The sequence below is a fragment of the Mauremys reevesii genome, linkage group 3 (assembly GCF_016161935.1).
Source record: "Mauremys reevesii isolate NIE-2019 linkage group 3, ASM1616193v1, whole genome shotgun sequence".
Lineage (NCBI taxonomy): Eukaryota > Metazoa > Chordata > Testudines > Geoemydidae > Mauremys > Mauremys reevesii.
In genome coordinates this window covers 74,353,375-74,373,166 of record NC_052625.1, presented here as the reverse complement: position 1 = coordinate 74,373,166, position 19,792 = coordinate 74,353,375, and the positions used below count along the sequence as shown (strand labels likewise).

At 39.7% G+C, this 19,792-nt stretch overlaps 1 protein-coding gene across 6 annotated transcripts in view; it reads right to left on the bottom strand.

The window, feature by feature from the left end:
- RGS7 (regulator of G protein signaling 7) overlaps positions 1-19,792 on the bottom strand; it is a 478,754-nt gene that overhangs the window by 224,700 nt on the left and 234,262 nt on the right. For all 6 annotated transcript variants that reach the window (XM_039529565.1, XM_039529559.1, XM_039529560.1 and 3 more), the window contains one exon: positions 15,160-15,256. In XM_039529565.1, the coding sequence (XP_039385499.1) occupies positions 15,160-15,256 (97 nt within the window). The remainder of the gene's footprint in view (positions 1-15,159; positions 15,257-19,792) is intronic.

Below are 19,792 nucleotides of genomic sequence, written 5' to 3'. Positions count from 1 at the left end.
GTGTAAAAAATCTTTTGTCTGGTGAAAAAAATTTCCCTGGAACTTAACCCCCCCGTTTACATTAATTCTTATGGGGAAATTGGATTCGTTTAACATCGTTTCGCTTAAAGTCGCATTTTTCAGGAACATAACTACAATGTTAAGTGAGAAGTTACTATACCTTTTAATGCACCGCCCTGTCTTTATTTACTGTTGAATGCTTATATTTAGGCCAAGACAAACCAAAAAAAGGCAACATGAAGTGGAAGTTTGAACAAATTGAAGTAGTCACATTATTATTTGAAATGGTAGTAGATACAATGCTCTTAGATTCTCGCATAGGTCAACTAGTAATCTTCTCAGCATCCTGCAGCAGACAATGTGCCCCAATTGTAAACATCTAGTTAATAAAGCTATGCTCTGCTCTTCTATACAACAAGAAGATTAACCCAGGGCTGAAAAAATATTAACTTTTGAGAAATCATGAACATTTGAATCCCAATTGGGGATTCTCTAAGGAGGTGATAAAATAACACGCATGGAAAGGAAAATGACTCCATCACCCTAAGGCCAACTATTCTTTTGGGAATAGACAGTTTCTCCAGAATCATCACCAGCCACCATCTTCAAAAAGTCCTGGTTTGAAAAGTGGTAATGTAAAAAATGCCACTTCTTACTCAGACTTGTTCCATCTGCATATTACTCTGACTACTCCTGCAGAGTCAGCGCAGCTAAGTGGGCTGGATTCCATTATTTCCAGTTAATCAACAACATTGTTTACTATGATCCAACCAGTCATACCTATACACTGACGGAAGCAGGCTTGCACAGTTGTAATACAGGGCCTAACCTAAAAACAATGAGATTGCACAGATGTTATCAAGGACATAATTAGGCCTGCAGAATCTGGTGATGATACAGAGGGTCCTCACCTGCAGGTGTAGTGAGGGGGAGGGGAACAGAGGAACTGCCAGAGCATTATGGACATGGCATTCAGCAGAAACCAAGACATCAAGGGCCAGGGGGATTGACCCTCAGGTTTTTTCCTACGTGGTAGTTTTTTTATCCCAGAAAAGGGTCATCTGGCAACAAGAATAGAAGAATATAGGAATTTCCATTCACCTATAATGCAACTCTACACTACTCTTAAGGGATCACCTAAACTGAATGAAGTGTCAGTCCTTCGTCTCTCTTCAGAGGGATTTTATTGTATTTTATTGTATTTTTTCAGAGTGGTAGCTGTGTTAGTCTGTATCAGCAAAAACAATGAGGAGTACTTGTGGCACCTTAGAGACTAACAAATTTACAATACCCACCTGGTGAAGCGATGAAACAGATTGACAGAGCCAGAAGAGTACCCAGAAGTCACCTACTACAGGACAGGCCCAAAAAAGAAAGTAACAGAACACCACTAGCTGTCACCTTCAGCCCCCAACTAAAACCTCTCCAGCGCATCATCAAGGATCTACAACCTATCCTGAAGGACGATCCCTCACTCTCACAGACCTTGGGAGACACGCCAGTCCTCGTTTACAGACAGCCCTCCAAACTTCAGCAAATACTCACCAGCAACTACACACCACACAACAAAAACACTAACCCAACTCTGTCCGCATATCTATTCAAGGGACACCATCATAGGACCTAACCACATCGGCCACACCATCAGGGGCTCGTTCACCTGCACATCTACTAATGTGATATATGCCATCATGTGCCAGCAATGCCCCTCTGCCATGTACACTGACCAAACCGAACAGTCTCTAGGCAAAAGAATAAATGGATACAAATCAGACATCAAGAATTATAACATTCAAAAAACAGTAAGAGAACATTTCAATCTCCCTGGTCACTCAACAACAGGACTTAAAAGTGGCAATTCTTCAACAACAACAAAAACTTCAAAAACAGACTCCAGTGAGAAACTGCAGAACTAATGGAATTAATTTGCAAACAAATTAGGCCTGAATAAAGACTAGGAGTGGATGGGTCACTACAAAAACTAATTTCTCCATACTAATTTTCCCCTACTGTTACTCACACCTTCTTGTCAACTGTTTGAAATGGGCCACCCTGATCACATTGGCCTCATTACCACTACAAAAGTTGATTTTTCCTCCCTTGGTATTCTACTGTTGAGAATAGCCAACTTCCACTTTAATTGGATTGTCTCGTTAGCACTGACTTCCCACTTGGTAAGGCAACTCCCATCTTTTCATGTACTGTGTATATGTACCCGCCTACCGTATTTTCCACTCCATGCATCTAATGAAGTGGGTTTTAGCCCACGAAAACGTATGCCCAAATAAATTTGCTAGTCTCTAAGGTGCCACAAGTACTCCTCGTTTTTTGTTTGTTTGTTTGTTTTTTTAACATGAAAGCATCTCCCCTAGTAATGTGAGTGAGCCCATCAACTCTTGTCATACACAGCACTGAACAGTCATCAGGTGGTAACAACTTTTGATCATTACTCAGATGGGTGAGATCCGAACTAATGACAGATTAAACACTCCTTGTTACTAATCCCCTAAGTCACCCAGTTCCCAGAGTTCAGTTCTTTACTCTCTGTGGCTTGCCCCTAGACAGCTGTACGAAAGCCCCAGGTAGCCCCTGTGATTCATGCTTTGATTCACTCACCCAGCATTTGTGGAAGAGGAGAGGCAATATGACAGTATTTTCTTCTCAGCCATTCAGAGCATCCAGTCAGTCTACTGAGATTGCCAGCTCTCTGAGACAGAGACTGTAGTGTGTGCAATGCTGAGCACACTACCAGTGCTTTATATACCCTTGTGAGGTAGCGCAGCACTGCAGATGTGGCCCACCTTAATCTCCCCACGTGGGGAAGCTATTTAATTTAATATTTAACAGCCCGGGGCAAGGAGAAGTTGGCACATATAAACAAAATGCCATGTTCCTTTTTTTAAAAAATAAGGCTTCAGGTCAGTAATCATTACAATGAACAGTTCACCAGGAGCCTGGATCAGGGCTCCCAAATTTACAGTCCACACCCAAGTTCCTGAGTCAAGTTAGGCTTGTCTCCCAGTGCTTTGATGTGCAACTGCCTGGCTTTAAGGCTATCAGGTAATAGGAAAAATGAGCAAGTTCTGGGGTCAGTAGGAAAATTTCCTGACTCCAAGGAATGGAGATGGGAATAAATGCTCTTTTAAGAGAAGAAATATTCAAACTCGAAATGAAAAGGCAGTGTCCAGTTATTATTCCAGATAACAGGTCTTATCTGGAGATATTCTGGAGGAGTCAATTAAGAGAAGGTGTTGCCTAATAAGAGTGGTCTCTTGTACAAGTTTTACTCTACAGTATATGTACATACAAGTTGTAAGTATACACCCTCCCCCCACATATATAAAGTTTATATATATAAAGCTACATTCAAAGAACATTAGGGTTGTAAAGTCAAGCACTCAAAGTTAGGAAATTCCAGAGTTAAGGTTGCATATGCAACTTTAATTCAGTCCCCCTTGTGCCTATGCATTATGATATAGTTGTTCATTACATGATCATATACTATTGTTCCAAAAATTGAAACAATTGCCAGTAGGTAGGAGGATAAAGTTTTGGGTAAATTCCTCAACAATGTAACCAAAACCGTGTATTAACACAAATGATACTACATGTACATTATATTTTCTGGATAAGGAAGAGTGGAGTGATGTCCTCTCATGTTCCCTTAGACTCTAGAGGGACCATTTCTAATTATTACCTGTGCTCTTCATCTTCTCCTATCATCAACGCCTCAAGTTGTGACAACTCTCGCTTCTGGATATCATTAATTCCCAAGACAACCACTAAAGTTTCTACAAAAAAAAACCATAATATACCTCCTATGTTGGGGTTAACTGCACCATCTGTCTGCCTCTCTCCCAGCTTCTGCTGACTTGACAGCAAAGCACATGACATGGATACCAAATGATAAATCCTGTCTGGTGATCAAAATGCACTACTGTTAGATTAGCATAAACATGTTTCCACTTGATCATCACATACTCATGTCTTCTTTCACCTCCATTGTTTAGAATTAACTCACATTTATTGTGCCCAACTAAAGGAAAGGATGCAACCCAAAGAAAAATCTATTCATCACACATTTGGGGTCCCACACACAGAGTACCATAGATCTTTCTGGCTAGACTTGTTCCAAACCCATGCTTTTGTTCAGTCCACACTGCTCTGGATTGTGTGGAAATAGCTGCAAACCATATTGTATCTTCAAACGAAACTAGTTGTTCTTGCTGTCTCAGTGCTTAGTTTGTACACAGTGGTTGGATATGATGGGAAAACCCCATTCCGTCTACTGTTTTTTCAAGGGGATGCATTGAGATGCCTTGGCCAACACTACCACTGAATTTAAAAACAGAATAAAGTGAAGGCTTCTTCTGCCCATGATTTCTTTTAAAAGAGGAACATTTAACATCTTTTAAAAAAATATCGGAAGTGATTCACCAAAATGTGAAGCCCATTTTTAGGGAAGGAGTAGTTTGATTTTAGAAAAGCAAAAGGGACAACAGGCGGTATGTTCGTCACTAGACAGATGGTGGAAAAGAAGCTGAGAGAAACGTCAAGCACAGTTGGGCCTTCCTTGATTTGGAGAAAACATTCCACAAATTACCTAGGCAAATGCTGGTGCCTCTGCTACACTTTTATGGATTAACAGAGGACCTTGTCCAGATGGTGTTGTATGACAGTTCCATGACAAAAAATGTGGATGCCCTTCAGTGTAACAGAGTTTTGAGGTGGAGGTTGGGCTCCACCACAGATCAGCATTTAGTCCATTACTACTCATAATAGTGATGGGCATAAGAAGTAAGCAAATCCAAATGGGAGGTAGTACCAAGTTGATCTATGCAGATGATATTGCACTAATGGCTGACAGTGAGGAAGATTTGGTCCAGGTGATTGATGCCTGGAACAAGGAATTAAAACCATGGCCCAAAAATGAGGAAAGAAAAGACTGCATTCATATGTATGACTCATACAGAACCAAGCCAGATGATAACAACATTGAGGGCCAGTGCCTAAGTATTATGGGGGCTGGTTAGCAGCAAATGTAGATATTGACAGAGAACCGCAAACAAGGCTGCTGATCATGGGGAACTCTGGCACAAGATAAGTGGAGTGATTTATGATACATGGATGCTCATACTACTTAAGGGACAGCTGTACAAAGCCATGGTAAGACCAGCACTTCTGTACTGATCAGAGACGTGAGCAACCAGAGAGAGGTATTTGAGAAGACCTGAAGCCATTGAAATGAGATGTTTTAAGGGCAGTGAGAGGTGTGACATTGATGGGCCACATGTGGAAACACATCATCAGGAGTGAGAGTAAGGTCTGTGTTATCAGAAGAAGCTGCAAGAGATGAGACTCAGATGGTACAGGCACATACCAAGGATGGATGAAAGGAGGGATTTAAGACTAGAGTTTGTGGGTGGGGAACGAGAGGGAGCCAAGAAAACAGTGCTTAGACTGTGCATGGGAGAATGGAGCGAATATGGAAGAAGCATTGGATTGGCAGGCTGGAATAGACAGATCTGGCAACCCAGCCCCAGGTAGCTGGGGAAAAGGGAAGATTATCAAAAGTGACATTTTGCTTACTGTACATCCCAGATTAAGATTCACTTTCAACTTGAACTGGAAAGGAATTGCAACTGGACATACTCATTTGAGTTCCTATGGTTCATGTTGGGTCTCAAAGTTTCCTAGATCAATCTTGATTCAATTATTATTAATCTGTATTGCAGTAGGACCTATGAGCCACAGTCATGGAACGGCAGCACCTTTTTCTACTAGATACTGTACTAACACAGATTCAACTCAATGTACAGCATAGCATGTATGTTTTACTACTTACCTCCATTTTTATGATTTATCATATTCACCACCAATAGTATTTGAGCATTATATATTTTAGATCTCCATAAATGTATACAGCAGTTTTCCATAAAGGCTGCATGGCACCACCACAACAGTATATCTGTCTTAAACAGATATGCCATGTTATGATGATATATGAAGCCTTCAATATGAATATTGCCAAAAGAAAACCAATTACTGCATTGCATCACCTGCAAAGTATGAATGCTTCTTTTTGCCCAAATCCAGATCTGAACAGCTAGACTATTCCATTTGCTTGTTGTGTGCCTTTGCTTAAAACAAAAATGATCTCAGTGCTCTTCATAATCGCTATGATTCATATGACATATTTCCTACATTTATTTCAAACAAGTTTTTATTAATTCGCAGCCCTAGAGATGAACCCTGTGTTATGCAAATCACCCATCTAGTATCAATTTCTGATATTCCAATCAACATTAGCTGAAAATACACCTAGAATTTTTCGTGTGATTAGCTTTGTTGATTGTGGAGATGATTAAGAGGCAGCTAGATTGGCAGCTTCATTCTCACAAGGCATATTAAATCTAAGGAGACTAATACCAAGCCCCCTCTTTTTTCCTTACCCCTTGCAAGACTTTCTTTCATCAAAAAGTTAAGGCAAAAAGATACAGCAACCACTCAGATCTGTATGTTTTGCTGCATTCTGTACCTACACAAATTGATGCTACAAATGAAAACAGGTTAAATAAGATTATTTTGACTTCACTTTAAGAGCAGAGCAGGACCACAGCAGGCTGTATATCACAGAACACCAGCTACCAGTCACTATTTTAGATTTGTGCCATCTAAACATTCAGGCCCTGTGATTTTGAGCTTCACTGTCAAGCACAAAAGCTTATTTGGACTCTTAGAAATGGTTAAATTGAATTTTAGAATTGAAGATCAAGCACTCAAAGTGTCAAAAGAGGCTTCGGGGATTCATCCTCAGTCACCATCTTGGATAATTATGTACAAACCTACAACAGCATGCTTGGAGCTATTGAAAATATAAGCATGATTGAGTCTCTGCCACAAAGAGATTGCAATTCAACTGCAATGTAGAGATTTCAGTTGAGACACAAACAATGCATTGGCAGAGAGTGCAACCAAGCCTGTCAAAAGCTTCTCTTAGTTTAACAACATTATAAAATAATTGTTAGCAGAAAGTACACCACCAGTCAAGGTATGTGTTACTCTTTTCTGAGCCCACTAACAGACTCTACAGAGGAGCTTGTATGGAGATATGCCATATTATACTAGATGCCCTAAATTATCAGTTTAAGTGTAGTGGATGTGCAGGATTTCCTCACAGAGCTTGTGGCTGCTATCTTGGGTTTACGGCACAGAAGTAGCAGCCACATTTCAGCTATAGCTTAATTTTCAATTAATTGTCCAAACCCCGATATGCAGCTTGATTGAGAACTAACAGTTTTCAGACACTGAACACAAAAGAGGACTATTTTCGTCCTGGCAACCCCGCCTCCCCACTTCAAACAGCCAGATTTCCCATTCTAGAGGTAGCTCAGGAGAGCAGTGCTGAAGCAAGCGGTATCTTCTCGGCACATCAGAGGGACGTGTGTACATTTCCATGTGTACATGTGTGATAACAGGAGCAAGGAAACAGGCAAATGTGTGTGTTACATGTAGGTGTTTAGGTGAATTAGCAAGTGTTCAGAATAAAAAGGGGAGAGAGAGAAATTAGCAGAAGGCTGAGGAGAGAAATAAAGGTGCAAAGGGAAATTTGTTAAAGGACAGAATGTTAAAAGGGCGGATGAAGAGAAGCAATAGAAAACTAAGGACAAAACCTAGAAATAGGGGAGCAGGCAGAGAGGAAAATGGGAAAGAGGGAGAAAGTTGTGAGATGATGACTAGAGGAAGAGATGAAACATTTGGAAAACTAGAACTAGGAGTGAGAGATAAGGCAGGTATGTGGAGAGGAAAACAGGAACAGCAACTAAACAAGAGCAGGAAGTAGGTAGAGTCAGTCAGGGTACGTCTACACTACGGGATTATTCCGAATTTGCATAAACCGGTTTTGTAAAACAGAATTTATAAAATCGGGTGGAGCGCAGCCATACTAAGCACATTAAATCGGTGGTGTGTGTCCATGGTCCGTGGCTAGCGTCGATTTCTGGAGCGTTGCACTGTGGGTAGCTATTCCCTAGCTATCCCATAGTTCCCGCAGCCTCCCCCGCCCCTTGGAACTTCCGGGTTGAGATCCCAGTGCCTGATGGGGCAAAAATCATTGTCGCGGGTGGTTCTGGGTAAATGTCGTCAGTCACTCCTTCGTCTGGGAAAGCAACGGCAGACAAGCATTTCACGCCTTTTTCCCCTGGATTGCCCTGGCAGATGCCATAGCATGGCAATCATGGAGCTTGTTTTGCCGTTTGTGACTCTCACCGTATGTGTACTAGATGCCGCTCACAGAGGCGATTCAGCAGCGCTACACAGAAGCATGCTTTTGCTTTTGCATGACAGCAGAGATGGTTACTAGCCATATTGCACCATCCAAACCCTTCCATAAATTGGAACTGAGGATGATCATGGCTACCAGTCCTTTTGTACCATTTGCTGCTAGTGCCCTGGCCGATCAGCCAGGGCGCAAAAGCCAAGATTGGTTACTAGCCATATTGCACCTTCCATCGTTTTGTACCATTAGCTGCTGTCATAAGTGCCCCTGGCCAATCAGCCAGGGCGCAAAAGCAAAATTGGGAATGACTCCTGAGTCAATCCCTCCTTTGTGGTATCTAAAAATAGAATCAGTGCTGCCTAATATAGGCAAGTGTACGAGAGAACCACCGTATCATAGAACCAGAGAGCACAGCTGCTCTGTGTCAGAGCCTGCAGAAATTATGATCTGTATGCTATTCACAGGGGTGCTCCTGTAACAACCCCACCTGTTGATTCCGTTCTTCCCCAGCCTTTCTTGGCTACCGTAGCATTGTCCCCACTTGTGTGATGAATTAATAAAGAATGCAGGAATAAGACACACTGACTTGTTAGTGAGAAATGAGTGGAAGGCAGCCTCCAGCTGCTATGATAGTCCAGACAGGACATTAAGCAGTGTGTAGGAGAGAAGCCCAGCATCCCACTGCTAGTCCAGGGGCAACTGAATCTTTTCTTTACACATGAAGGGTGGGGGCTGATGGAGCTCAGCCCCCTGTTGCTATGATGAGGATGGTTACCAGCCATATTGCACCATCCATCCACCAGAAAAAATTAGGGCCAATAGGCTGATGACGAGGACGGTTACCAGTCCTTTTGTACCATCAGCTGAGGCTGATGATGAGGATGGATTTCCATCTTTTTGTACCATCAGCCACCCATGGCGGGGGGGGAGCAAGGATGTTGGTGTTGAGTGCTGCACTATCGCGTCTATCTGCAGCATTCAGTAAAGATAGGGTGACATGTAAAAGAGTCAGAGGATTGATTTACCTTTCGCTTCTGGGGTGGGTGGGGGTGGGTGAGTAGATTGCCAAGCTATGCCCTGACCCGCGGACACTGTGTTTGACCCTAGAAGCATTTGGAGCTCAGCCAAGAATGCAAATACTTTTCGGAGGCTGCAGGAACTGTGGGATAGCTTCAGTCCTCCAGTCCATGAGCATCCATTTGATTCTTTGGCTTTCCGTTACGCTTGTCACGCTGCAGTGCGCTGAGTCCCTGCTATGGCGTCTGTCTGGAGATTTTTAAAAAAGGATTCTGAATTTCATCTTCTGTAACAGAGCGCTGATAGAACGGATTTGCCTGCCCTTACAGCGATCACATCTGCATGGTCCATGCGGGACCTCTTTTTTTATTTTGATTTCGGACTTCATCGCCACCCGTGCTGATCGGAGCTCCACGCTGGGCAAACAGGAAATATTCAAAAGTTCGCGGGGCTTTTCCTGTTTACCTGACCACTGCATCCGAGTTCAGATTGCGGTCCAGAGCGGTCACTGGTGCACTGTGGGATAGCTCCCGGAGGCCAATACCGTCGATCAGCGTCCACACTAACCCTAATCCGATATGTTAATACCGATACTAGCGTTACTCCTCTCGTTAGGGAGGAGTACAGAAACCGGTTTAAAGAGCCATTAAAATCGATATAAGGTGCCTCCTAGTGTGGACGGTTTTGGCGTTAAATCGGTTTTACGCTCCTAAAACCGATTTAAACGCCTAGTGTAGACCAGGCTTCAGAGAATAGTGAAGGAAAGTGGTGAAGAGAAAAAAAAGTTGAGAACAAATATAAATGAAAATTATAGGATTATCACTTACTTAGGCCTTCTCTACATGAGATAGTTTTAAATTGAATAGCCATAACTATCAAGTTAACGTGGTGCAAAATCTCTGTGTGGATGCTTGCTCTTATTTCAGTTTAAGAATTACTTATTTCAGTTTAGCTTAATCCAATTCCCAATTCTTAAACTAAACAGAAATAAGTCTGTTTTAAATCAAAATAAGAGTCTACCCAGGGGACTGAACCATTTTAATTGAATTTATTCATGATTACACCTTTGTCATGTAGCCAAGACCTTAGATTGAAAACTTTTTGGTATAGGGGACATCTGACTGTTATAGGTTTGTTTCAAGTTTAGCATAATAGGGCTGTAACATCTAGGCACTACCACAATACAAATAAATAAAATCAACAACAAGGAGATAGAAGAGGACAGAGGAAAGTAATGATGCACAACTTTAAGGGAAGCATTTTCTGAATTGTTTCTATATTTTAGCAGCAAATTACAATTTCAGATTTTGGGGACAGCAAATAATAAATGCATTGGAAATCCAGAATGACACAAAGGATTCTATCCTTTTTGTACTGCTCATTTTCACATTTAGTGCATTATTAACCTTCATTCTTAACATCTGGTTGCTCCTGCTGCAGAATTTCCATTTTGCTGCAGAATTCCATAAAGTAGTTCCAGAGAACCCAGGGAGACCTTGCTTCAGAACTTTGGCCCAATTTGCTGCAGAGCACATGGAGTAATCCATGTAATCACTGAAAGAGCAGTTCCATTTTTTTCTTTCAAACATGAGCAGAAAAAAACCCATTGATTTCAAAGGCAATCTAGCAATTGAGAAGTGTGGACTTTGCCTGAAAGACAGATTTTACCCTGTTCTCATGTTTCTGAGAAAGACACTATCATTCCAGAGCTGCTACTAGAGGCAGAAGATCTCATCAAGTAATGTGGAAAATAATCTTGAATAAGGGTCTTATCTGGCATGGAGAAATACATCTTAGAAGAGGTCTATAAAATACATATGGAAAAACTGCCACATATTTGAATAAGGAGAAAGACGACTGGAAATAATTAGTTAAAATAAAAACAGCCTCTTCTTGCAGAGAGTATAAAATATCTGTATTTTTTTATCCTCAAACCCAGAAAGCTATGTACATTTAACAATATCAATATACAAAACTATAAGAACTACCATCGGCAACCTCACTGGGCAATTGTTTAACAGCACACTAACATTTTAAGACAGGGAAAGAAAAATAACATCCAGTGGAAGCTACAGAGAGATAATTAGATAGACAGAATAAACAGCAATTACCCGAGTTGGAAGCTAGCCAGGATCGCTGCTCTTGCTAGAGGTGCCATAGAATGTTTAATGACCACAAACACCACTTACTACAGCGCCTTGGCCTTACACCCAAGTACTAGTCTGACCCCACTTAGCGTGAGATCTGACAGGACCACAGTACAATGCATAAGGTGCATTTTTTAGCTGTGTGATTTTTACCTCTGTTTCTCACAAGGCTATCAAAATGCACCACAATCATTTGGCAGATCAGTATAATGTGACCACTAATGGTTAGTGGGTAGCATGAGTAAAATGTTAGAGTAGGCAATGTCCTGAGGCAAACTTCCTGTAATTCTTTCAGCCCGGATCCCAGTAGGAATTGCCAAGTATGCTATTTTTAGAATGCTTTTATTCCTCTTCAGTGTTTGGATACAAGTATGCATAATTTGCCCAATCATTTCTCTCACAGACTTTGTAATGTATTAAATTGTTAACTGTAGTTGTTATTTGCATAATAAGAAGTACAGTTTCATCTTGATGCAGAAGAACTTGTGTGTATCTTCCCATTAATGTTAATAAATGTTATGCGTAGATTATAGAATATCAGGGTTGGAAGAAACCTCAGGAGTCCAACCCCCTGCTCAAGGGAGGACCAATCCCCAGACAGATTTTTGCCCTGAAATCTAAATGGTCCCCTCAAGGAGGGAACTCACAACCCTTGGTATAACAGGCCAATGCTCAAACCACTGAACTATACCCTCACTATACACTAGCCAGCATTGCTATTATATATTTCTGTTTTCAGAGGTTTATAATCTGGTGTTAAAAATTCTTGGACTGAATCTTGGCACACAAGGTTTTAGCCCAGGAATAGATTTTTTCACAAAACTAGGAAATAATGGGATTAAATACTTTGGAATCCATGGCCCAAATTCAGCTGTGGTTTAACTCCACTGACTTCAATAAAGTTACACCACACATGAATTTGACCCTTAAGTATATAATACCACACTGAGTGTAAATGCATGTATATACCCATTCTTTGTTTTCAAATTATTTGAAAAATCTGTTTGAAAACAGATCCTGAGAGATACTTTAACAAATTTGCACTAAAAAAAAAAAGACAAAATTATGGAACAAAAACAATGGTTTTGTGCATAAACAAACAATGATTTTATGTCAGTCTCCTCCCCCAACCACATACTATGTGATTGTTCTATATGAGCACATGAATGTAATGTTGGCTAACTGTCCTTTTGTGCAAAGTGTACATGATGATATAATCCCGCATTTGATGTTTTATTATCGCAGCCATTTGTAATGATTATAAATTAAGATGTGCCCTTCATTTGAGATATTTAGTAGCACAGATGTTGTATTTGTAAAAATTTTACAGGAATGACTATACAAATAATGACAAGCTACCATCACAGCATTCTATATAAAAATCAAATGCAGATACAATTCTTGATTTGAAATTTTGCTAAACTGTAATGCTTTTAAAAACATTAAGTGGGTATAAGCAGTCATTTGACATCATTCTAAATAAAAGAGAATGTGATTTAAAGTAATATTTCACTTCGTGTTGTCATGATCAGTAATATGTAATACAAGTAAATGAAAATGAAAAACTCACTCTTGCATTTTAATAGCATATCTGTAAATTTATCATTTAAGGACTTAATCCTGCAAACAAGATTGCACTTGCTTAACTTTACATACGTGAGTAGTTTAATTGGCTTCAATGGGAATGTTCTTGTGAATAAAGTTAAGCATGGGTGTAAGTGCTTGCACTTACGGGGCCTAACTGTGGTAGACCAACAGATCTAGCTTGTCTTTATAATGTCAGTCGCAAAACCTCCCTCCATTACATTGTGACCATCATTCTGGACTGTATTCCAGAATTTGTTTTCCATTTGTACAGCCTCTTTAAACACTCATGCTTCAATACATACTGAAGTTTACAAGATTATTTAAAGGATCCAGAAAAAGCTGTGAAATCTTCTTTGTAGTGACAATTTTCAATTTCTCCTTTTAGAGAAGTGTCACTGACCAGTTTGAGAGGTTTGCAAGCTTCTTAGTATGTTGTTTGCAGAAACCTATGCAACATGAGAATGTGGGTAAGTGTTGCTGTGAAAATCTGATGCATGGATTTTAGAAAATCCAAAATGGTAATCAGGATTTTATGGCTAAATCCTAATTTTTGCATTCTGTGCGGGTCAAAATATAGTTTTACGATCATCTTTCCTTTAGTGAACTAAACAGCCATACACTGTACTTTAAAATGCTGAATGCATGATAAGTTGTCTTATTCAAGTATGACAATAATATAAAAATCATTTTAGGCTAATTCTTCATTTCACATACATTCAAACCTCTTATTCAGGGACATTCAGAGTAAGTATACTGTGGTATAAATGGAACTTTTTGACTTTAACTCACACATTCAGAATGAAGGTCCCCATAGTACCATTAACTCTGCCACTTGCTGTCCAATTGTAAATAGGACAACTAGAAAGAGAACCCATCATCATATTGTATGTCAATTTTACTGTGAAATTTGAATTTATTCCATTAACTATATGAAATATTTAAATACCCTACCCATTCCCAAAGTTAAAACATATTTATTAAATAAATATTTGCCTACTAAAATATGATGGTACTTAGTTTTAACGGATTGTGCAACAGAAGACTCTGGGCCCAATTCTCCCCAGCTTGTGCTCTGCAAAGTTATGCAACACCTGTGCAAAATGGCTCTAGAACTCCAAAAGCACTGTGAGTGAAGAACCTATGCAGTTATTAGCCATTTTACAGTGTATCTGAAGTATAGGTTTGACACCAAGATCTACTTCAAAGGAATTCTACAGTCATTTGATAGAATGAATGGAAACAAAGAAAATGAAAAGGATTTTGCCAGTCGATTAAAAAATGGAGTGGATTTTTTCACTTATGAAAGAGAGAAGCTAACAACATTCATTAGGACCAGCTATGAAGTGGGCAGATGCCGTGAAAGCTTTTATGATACACCTCAGTCCTAGCCTCAACATCTTTGTTTTTTCCAGAATTCAACCTCTGTTGGGCAGAAACTGATAAATGCAAATTGGTGTCAGTAATGTAGTGATAAATATCCACAAGGTACAAATAGTTAATATCTTTTAAAAAATGTAAATAATGATATTGACTACATATATGAACAAATAAGACAGATACATTTGCAGTTGCACTACTAGACTGAAACAAGGGACAGCAACCCTCATGCTTCTGATCATAAGTTGATTTTATGTGGGAGTCAGTAAAAAAAAATCATTTATGGTACTACAACACACACATGGCATTGTGGGATGGAAGATGCACCTTCCTTTGATGCTGCTGATATGGCAGTTCTTATGTTAAGATATTAGACTACATAGACAACCAAACTCAGTGCACCTATAGCCTGAAAACAGATTTACAAATTAGCTTGAAATGAAAATATGGTGCATTAATATATTGCCACCTACCTGTAATTGCCTTTCTGCAGTAAATCTAGTATTGCCATTGCTTAATTTACTGGACTATCTAGAAAAGTCTTCGAGTAAATTCCTTGCAATGCATAGCAGAAGCATACCCTTTTCCCAAGAAATCCAGTTTTCCGTGGATTCGCAATATAGCCAATTCTTTCCCAGATCAGATGACTATGTGGATTTCTTAGAATACTCATGTTAAGTACATGATTGGTGACTAAGAACCCCTTTGCACCAATAGTGCTTTAAACAGTATGAAATTTACTTTGAATCTTACCAGAAAAGACACTGGGAATCTTGGAAAGAAAACTTTTGACTGTACGAATAGGAATCCCATTTTTCTCATCCTGCATGCGTGCTATGACGTCTTCCATCTGAATATAAAGAAAAAATAAAAACAGCATTATTTCCTAGCAGAAAACTATTCTCTGAAAACCTTAATTCAGCCTCCCAGAAATGAGGGCCTGCTACCTTTATTTGACTTTTTTCCCCAGTAATTTCATTTTTTATTTGAAGAGGATAAAAAACCACAAGTTCTTTATTTAAGAACAGCATTAATGCAATGAGAGTTTGTGCTCCGACAATACTTGAGAGAGGAATGCTCAGGCATAGCAGGAAGATTTCATTCTGAAGAGATTACAAACCATTATTAGAGACAGAGTCTCACATTCTATTAATGTTACCCAATATAAAAGAAAACAGCTGCTTTAGACGTTCTAAAAGCTACTATCTAAACTCGTCCCTCTCCTAAAAGATTCCAAAATGGTGTCTGTGATAGTCTTATTCACAGGTGGTTTAGATGCTGTATTTTCCTCTATTCAAAAGTCCCAGTCCTCAATTTAAATGGAAGTTATGAGTGCTCACTTCCTTGCATGAAAAGACCCATGCAGTCTTTTTGGTGATTGAGGACTGTACCAAAAAGGCTATTTGAAACTAAAATGAAGCTTTTACGTCAATAGCAGCCTATATTCCCACTTCTCTCTTGAGATGAAGAGAAAGAAAGGACAAATGTTCATGGTGGGATTTGCCTTCCACTGAGACAGAACAGCCAGAAATGCAGGTTGTTCTCCTGGTAACTGGCTGGCCAAGAAAAGTCTTCAGCTCTTTGTATTATTATTTTGGGTACTTTTATTGTATTAGCTAATTTATGCCTGTCTAGATTTTACAAGCCAACTGGGCCTGCACTTGTTCTAATTCAAGCCAAAACCAAACTTCTGCTGGCTACAAATGAAAGCATGAGCAAGCCCTTTTATTAGGGAATCATGGCCAAAATCCTGACAGGCTGATTAGTGGATATATTATATATGGAATAAGATATCCCAAACTTTATCCTGATATATAGTAAACTTTAATAAAGAAACACAAGTTAGACAAATTCTGTGTGTGTGTGTGTGTGTGTGTATGTATATATAAATAAATGAAATAATCCAACTAATAATGATTTTACCCCGTACATTCCTTCATCGTCATTAGTAATAGAGAACCAAAGATTTTCCATGGAGCTTGGATTCTATGTTAAAGTACATTTTAAAATTTTTGATTACAGAGAATACTTGGAGACCCATTTCTGCAAACACATGTGGATTATATATGGATAACTCGGTTAAGAGCACATAGGTCCAGCTGTATAGGTCAGTGTTTCTCAAACTGGGGTTGCCACTTGTGTAGGGAAAGCCCCTGGCAGGCTGGGCCGGTTTGTTTACCTGCCCCGTCCACAGGTCCGGCTGATCGCAGCTCCCACTGGCCGCGGTTTGCTGCTGAAGGCCAATGGGATCTGCTGGAAGCGGGGACCAGTAAGTCCCTCGGCCTGTGCCGCTTCCAGCAGCTCCCATTGGCCTGCAGTGGTGAACTGTGGCCAGTGGGAGCCGCGATCGGCCAGACCTGAGGACACGGCAGGTAACCAAATGAGCCCAGCCTGCCAGGGGCTTTCCCTACACAAGCGGCGACCCCAGTTTGAGAAACACTGGAATAGGCAAACATATGTTCACACACAAGATATGCATTGTAAGTTAAGTGCATAGCAAGATGTGGAAGACTAAAAATAATGCTTACAACTACAGGTTACTCAAAATGTAGCTCCAAAGAAAGGAGATGTTCATTATATTTATGAAGAGTAAATGAAGTCAATGCCTGGTCTTTGGATACACATTCTTTAAACAAAAATTGGATATTAAGAACTGACTAAGGAAACTGAAATAGTGTGACAAATCACCCGAGTGTTGGAATCTGGCCCTGCATTTACTATCTAAAGAATAAAGAAGACCCTGCCTCTATTGAAGTTAATGGGAAGGTTGCTGTTAACCTTAATGGCAATCCTGAATGAAAAAAAAAGTCTGTCAGCTTTAGCATAAGATTTTCATTTCAGATTAAAGATCTATTTTCGACCAGGGGTGAAGTAACTAGGACAACTAGAGCAGAATTTGGCCCTAGGATGGTTCTATTGAATCTGCCTCAGAGGACTCTGCAATGTGTTGTTACACTTCAAGTTCAGAAATGAAGATCCCCTGTGCAAAACCTTTCTGAAGCTCTAAATATCAGCATTGTGGACTGACTGGCTTAATCAGTATGCATTGATTATAGTTTAAGTGAGTTTGGATGTTCTGAAACAGAACACCTGCCTCCTAATTAGTTACAACAGAGCTGAGATTTCTTGCATGTGCTTAGTTGGATTAGAAAGCCTAACTTGTCTCATCTCACAAAAACAGCACAAACAATGGATTTTTTAGACAATCTCTGTACAATATTACACATAAGATCTCAAGAGAATGAAAAGTAGAAGAAAATGCTCCAATTTATGTCTCCAAAACATCTACTTCAATACATCTCAGTACATAGCTAAATTCCCAGGGTGTACAATTCTTTTTTTTTCTTCTGTTTTGCCTGTTTTAAATTCAGCAAATGTATAATCTCTTCCATTGCAAAACATTATGTCCTCATTTAATTATATTTGGGAAACAGTCCTCAAGGCTTTTCTCCTCAGTTAGTCATCAACATTGACTCAAACAATACAAAGGATAGAACAGCTTAATTAGGGAGATAAAAAGAAATCCTCTTCTAATTTTGATTGAGAAGTCTAATCTAGGAAACACAAGCTGCTGTTTGACATAGTAGCTTGCCTTCCTGATATGTCACAGTTTGCTGCTCAGTCACCTGACTTGATGGTCAAAAGTGAAGTATAAGCTGCTTTGCCTTGCCTGTGTAGTAGCTTCTTGCTGTTCCTTTATTATCTGCTTATCTGTTTAAACCAGACTAGCTTTGACAATGCACTGGGATTTATTGGTCTTAACCTTTATTTTAAAAAAAACAAAAAAACCAAACAACAAAAGCTGGGGTGATGGGTTCTTAGGTTCGTCCTGGAACCTTTCCAGAGGTATGGTGCTCAATGCAGTAAATATTTGTCACGCTAAGATGGAATGGCAGACAAGGTAACATTGAAATCTCTAGTCACATTACATGTAAGGGAGAAAATATCCAGCAATTTGGAAAAGGGCAATTCACACCATGTATCTATGAACATATTGTTATCTGTCTGTCCCTTGTTTTCATCTCCCAACTTGGAAATCTATATTTGAGGGCAATAGGTCCAAAAGCAGCACTCCATATTCAGGCAAAAGTCCCAGAGATCAGTCAAAGTTTTTTCTGTGTAGGGGATGCAAACTTGGTCCCCATATTTGAAGCAAAATCTATCTACACACTAATGGCCACACTCGAACTTGAGGCTTTTCAACTTCTAAAAGAACTTTTAAAAATATTTTATAACAACTATTACAAGATCAAACGTATATAGTGTTTTGGTTTGGTTTCCAATAGCATTAAATCTCAGCGAGGGTGGCAGTACATATTATATATTGTCTCCTTCCCATTTTCCTCTGGTCTTGCTCTTTATGAATTTATAAAAAGATTGAGAATGTGAGGGTTGAGACAAGCAGAGGCCACTACAGAAGATGAATGGACATGGACGTACAGGGACCCAACTATGCTTACATTAAGGAAGCAATAGCAACCTTTTATTTGTACTGTGTAGAGCTATATAAATAATTGATATTTCAGTTCACAGGCAGTCACAAGCGTGCGTGCGCGCACACACACACACACACACAGGTTCACCCTGAGTTGAAACTAAAATGGTTAGGAATTTTTGGTGAATTGGGAAAGTCAACACAAATGATGTTTTGCATTGAACAAAACATTTAGTTTCTGAATATTTTAACCCCTTTACATAATAATTATAAAAGCAAGAAAATAAAGGGCTACGTTTAGAAAAACAGAGGACAAGATAGTTGTAGTGCAGTTTCCCCCTTCCCTTATAACAGATAGCCTAAACCAGGGGTAGGCAACCTATGGCATGCATGCCAAAGGCAGCACGCAAGCTGATTTTCAGTGGCACTCACACTGCCTGGGTCCTGGCCACCGGTCCAGGGCCTCTGCATTTTAATTTAATTTTAAAATGTTTAAGAAGCTTCATTTAAAAACCTTATTTACGTTACATACAACAATAGTTTAGTTATATATTATAGACTTATAGAAAGAGACTTTCTAAAAAGGTTAAAATGTATTACTGGGATGCGAAACCTTAAATTAGAGTGAATAAATTAAGACTCGGCACACCACTTCTGAAAGGTTGCCAACCCCTGGCCTAAAGGTTAGGGCGCTTATTTGAGATGTAGGACATGAAAGTTTGAATTCCTGCTCTGGAGCAGGAACTTGAACCCAGATCTGTCTTCTCCTGGGGAAGTGCCCTAACCATGAGGCTAGAGTATATTCTTGGGTCTCAAGCTCTCCTGTTTAAGATGTTCCACTTTATATAAAATACCTGAATAATCATTAGGTCAGCAAGAGAGAGTTTCTATAGCCTGGTGGCTAGGGCCCCTCATTTATGATGTGGGAGACCAAGTTCAAGTTCCCAGTCC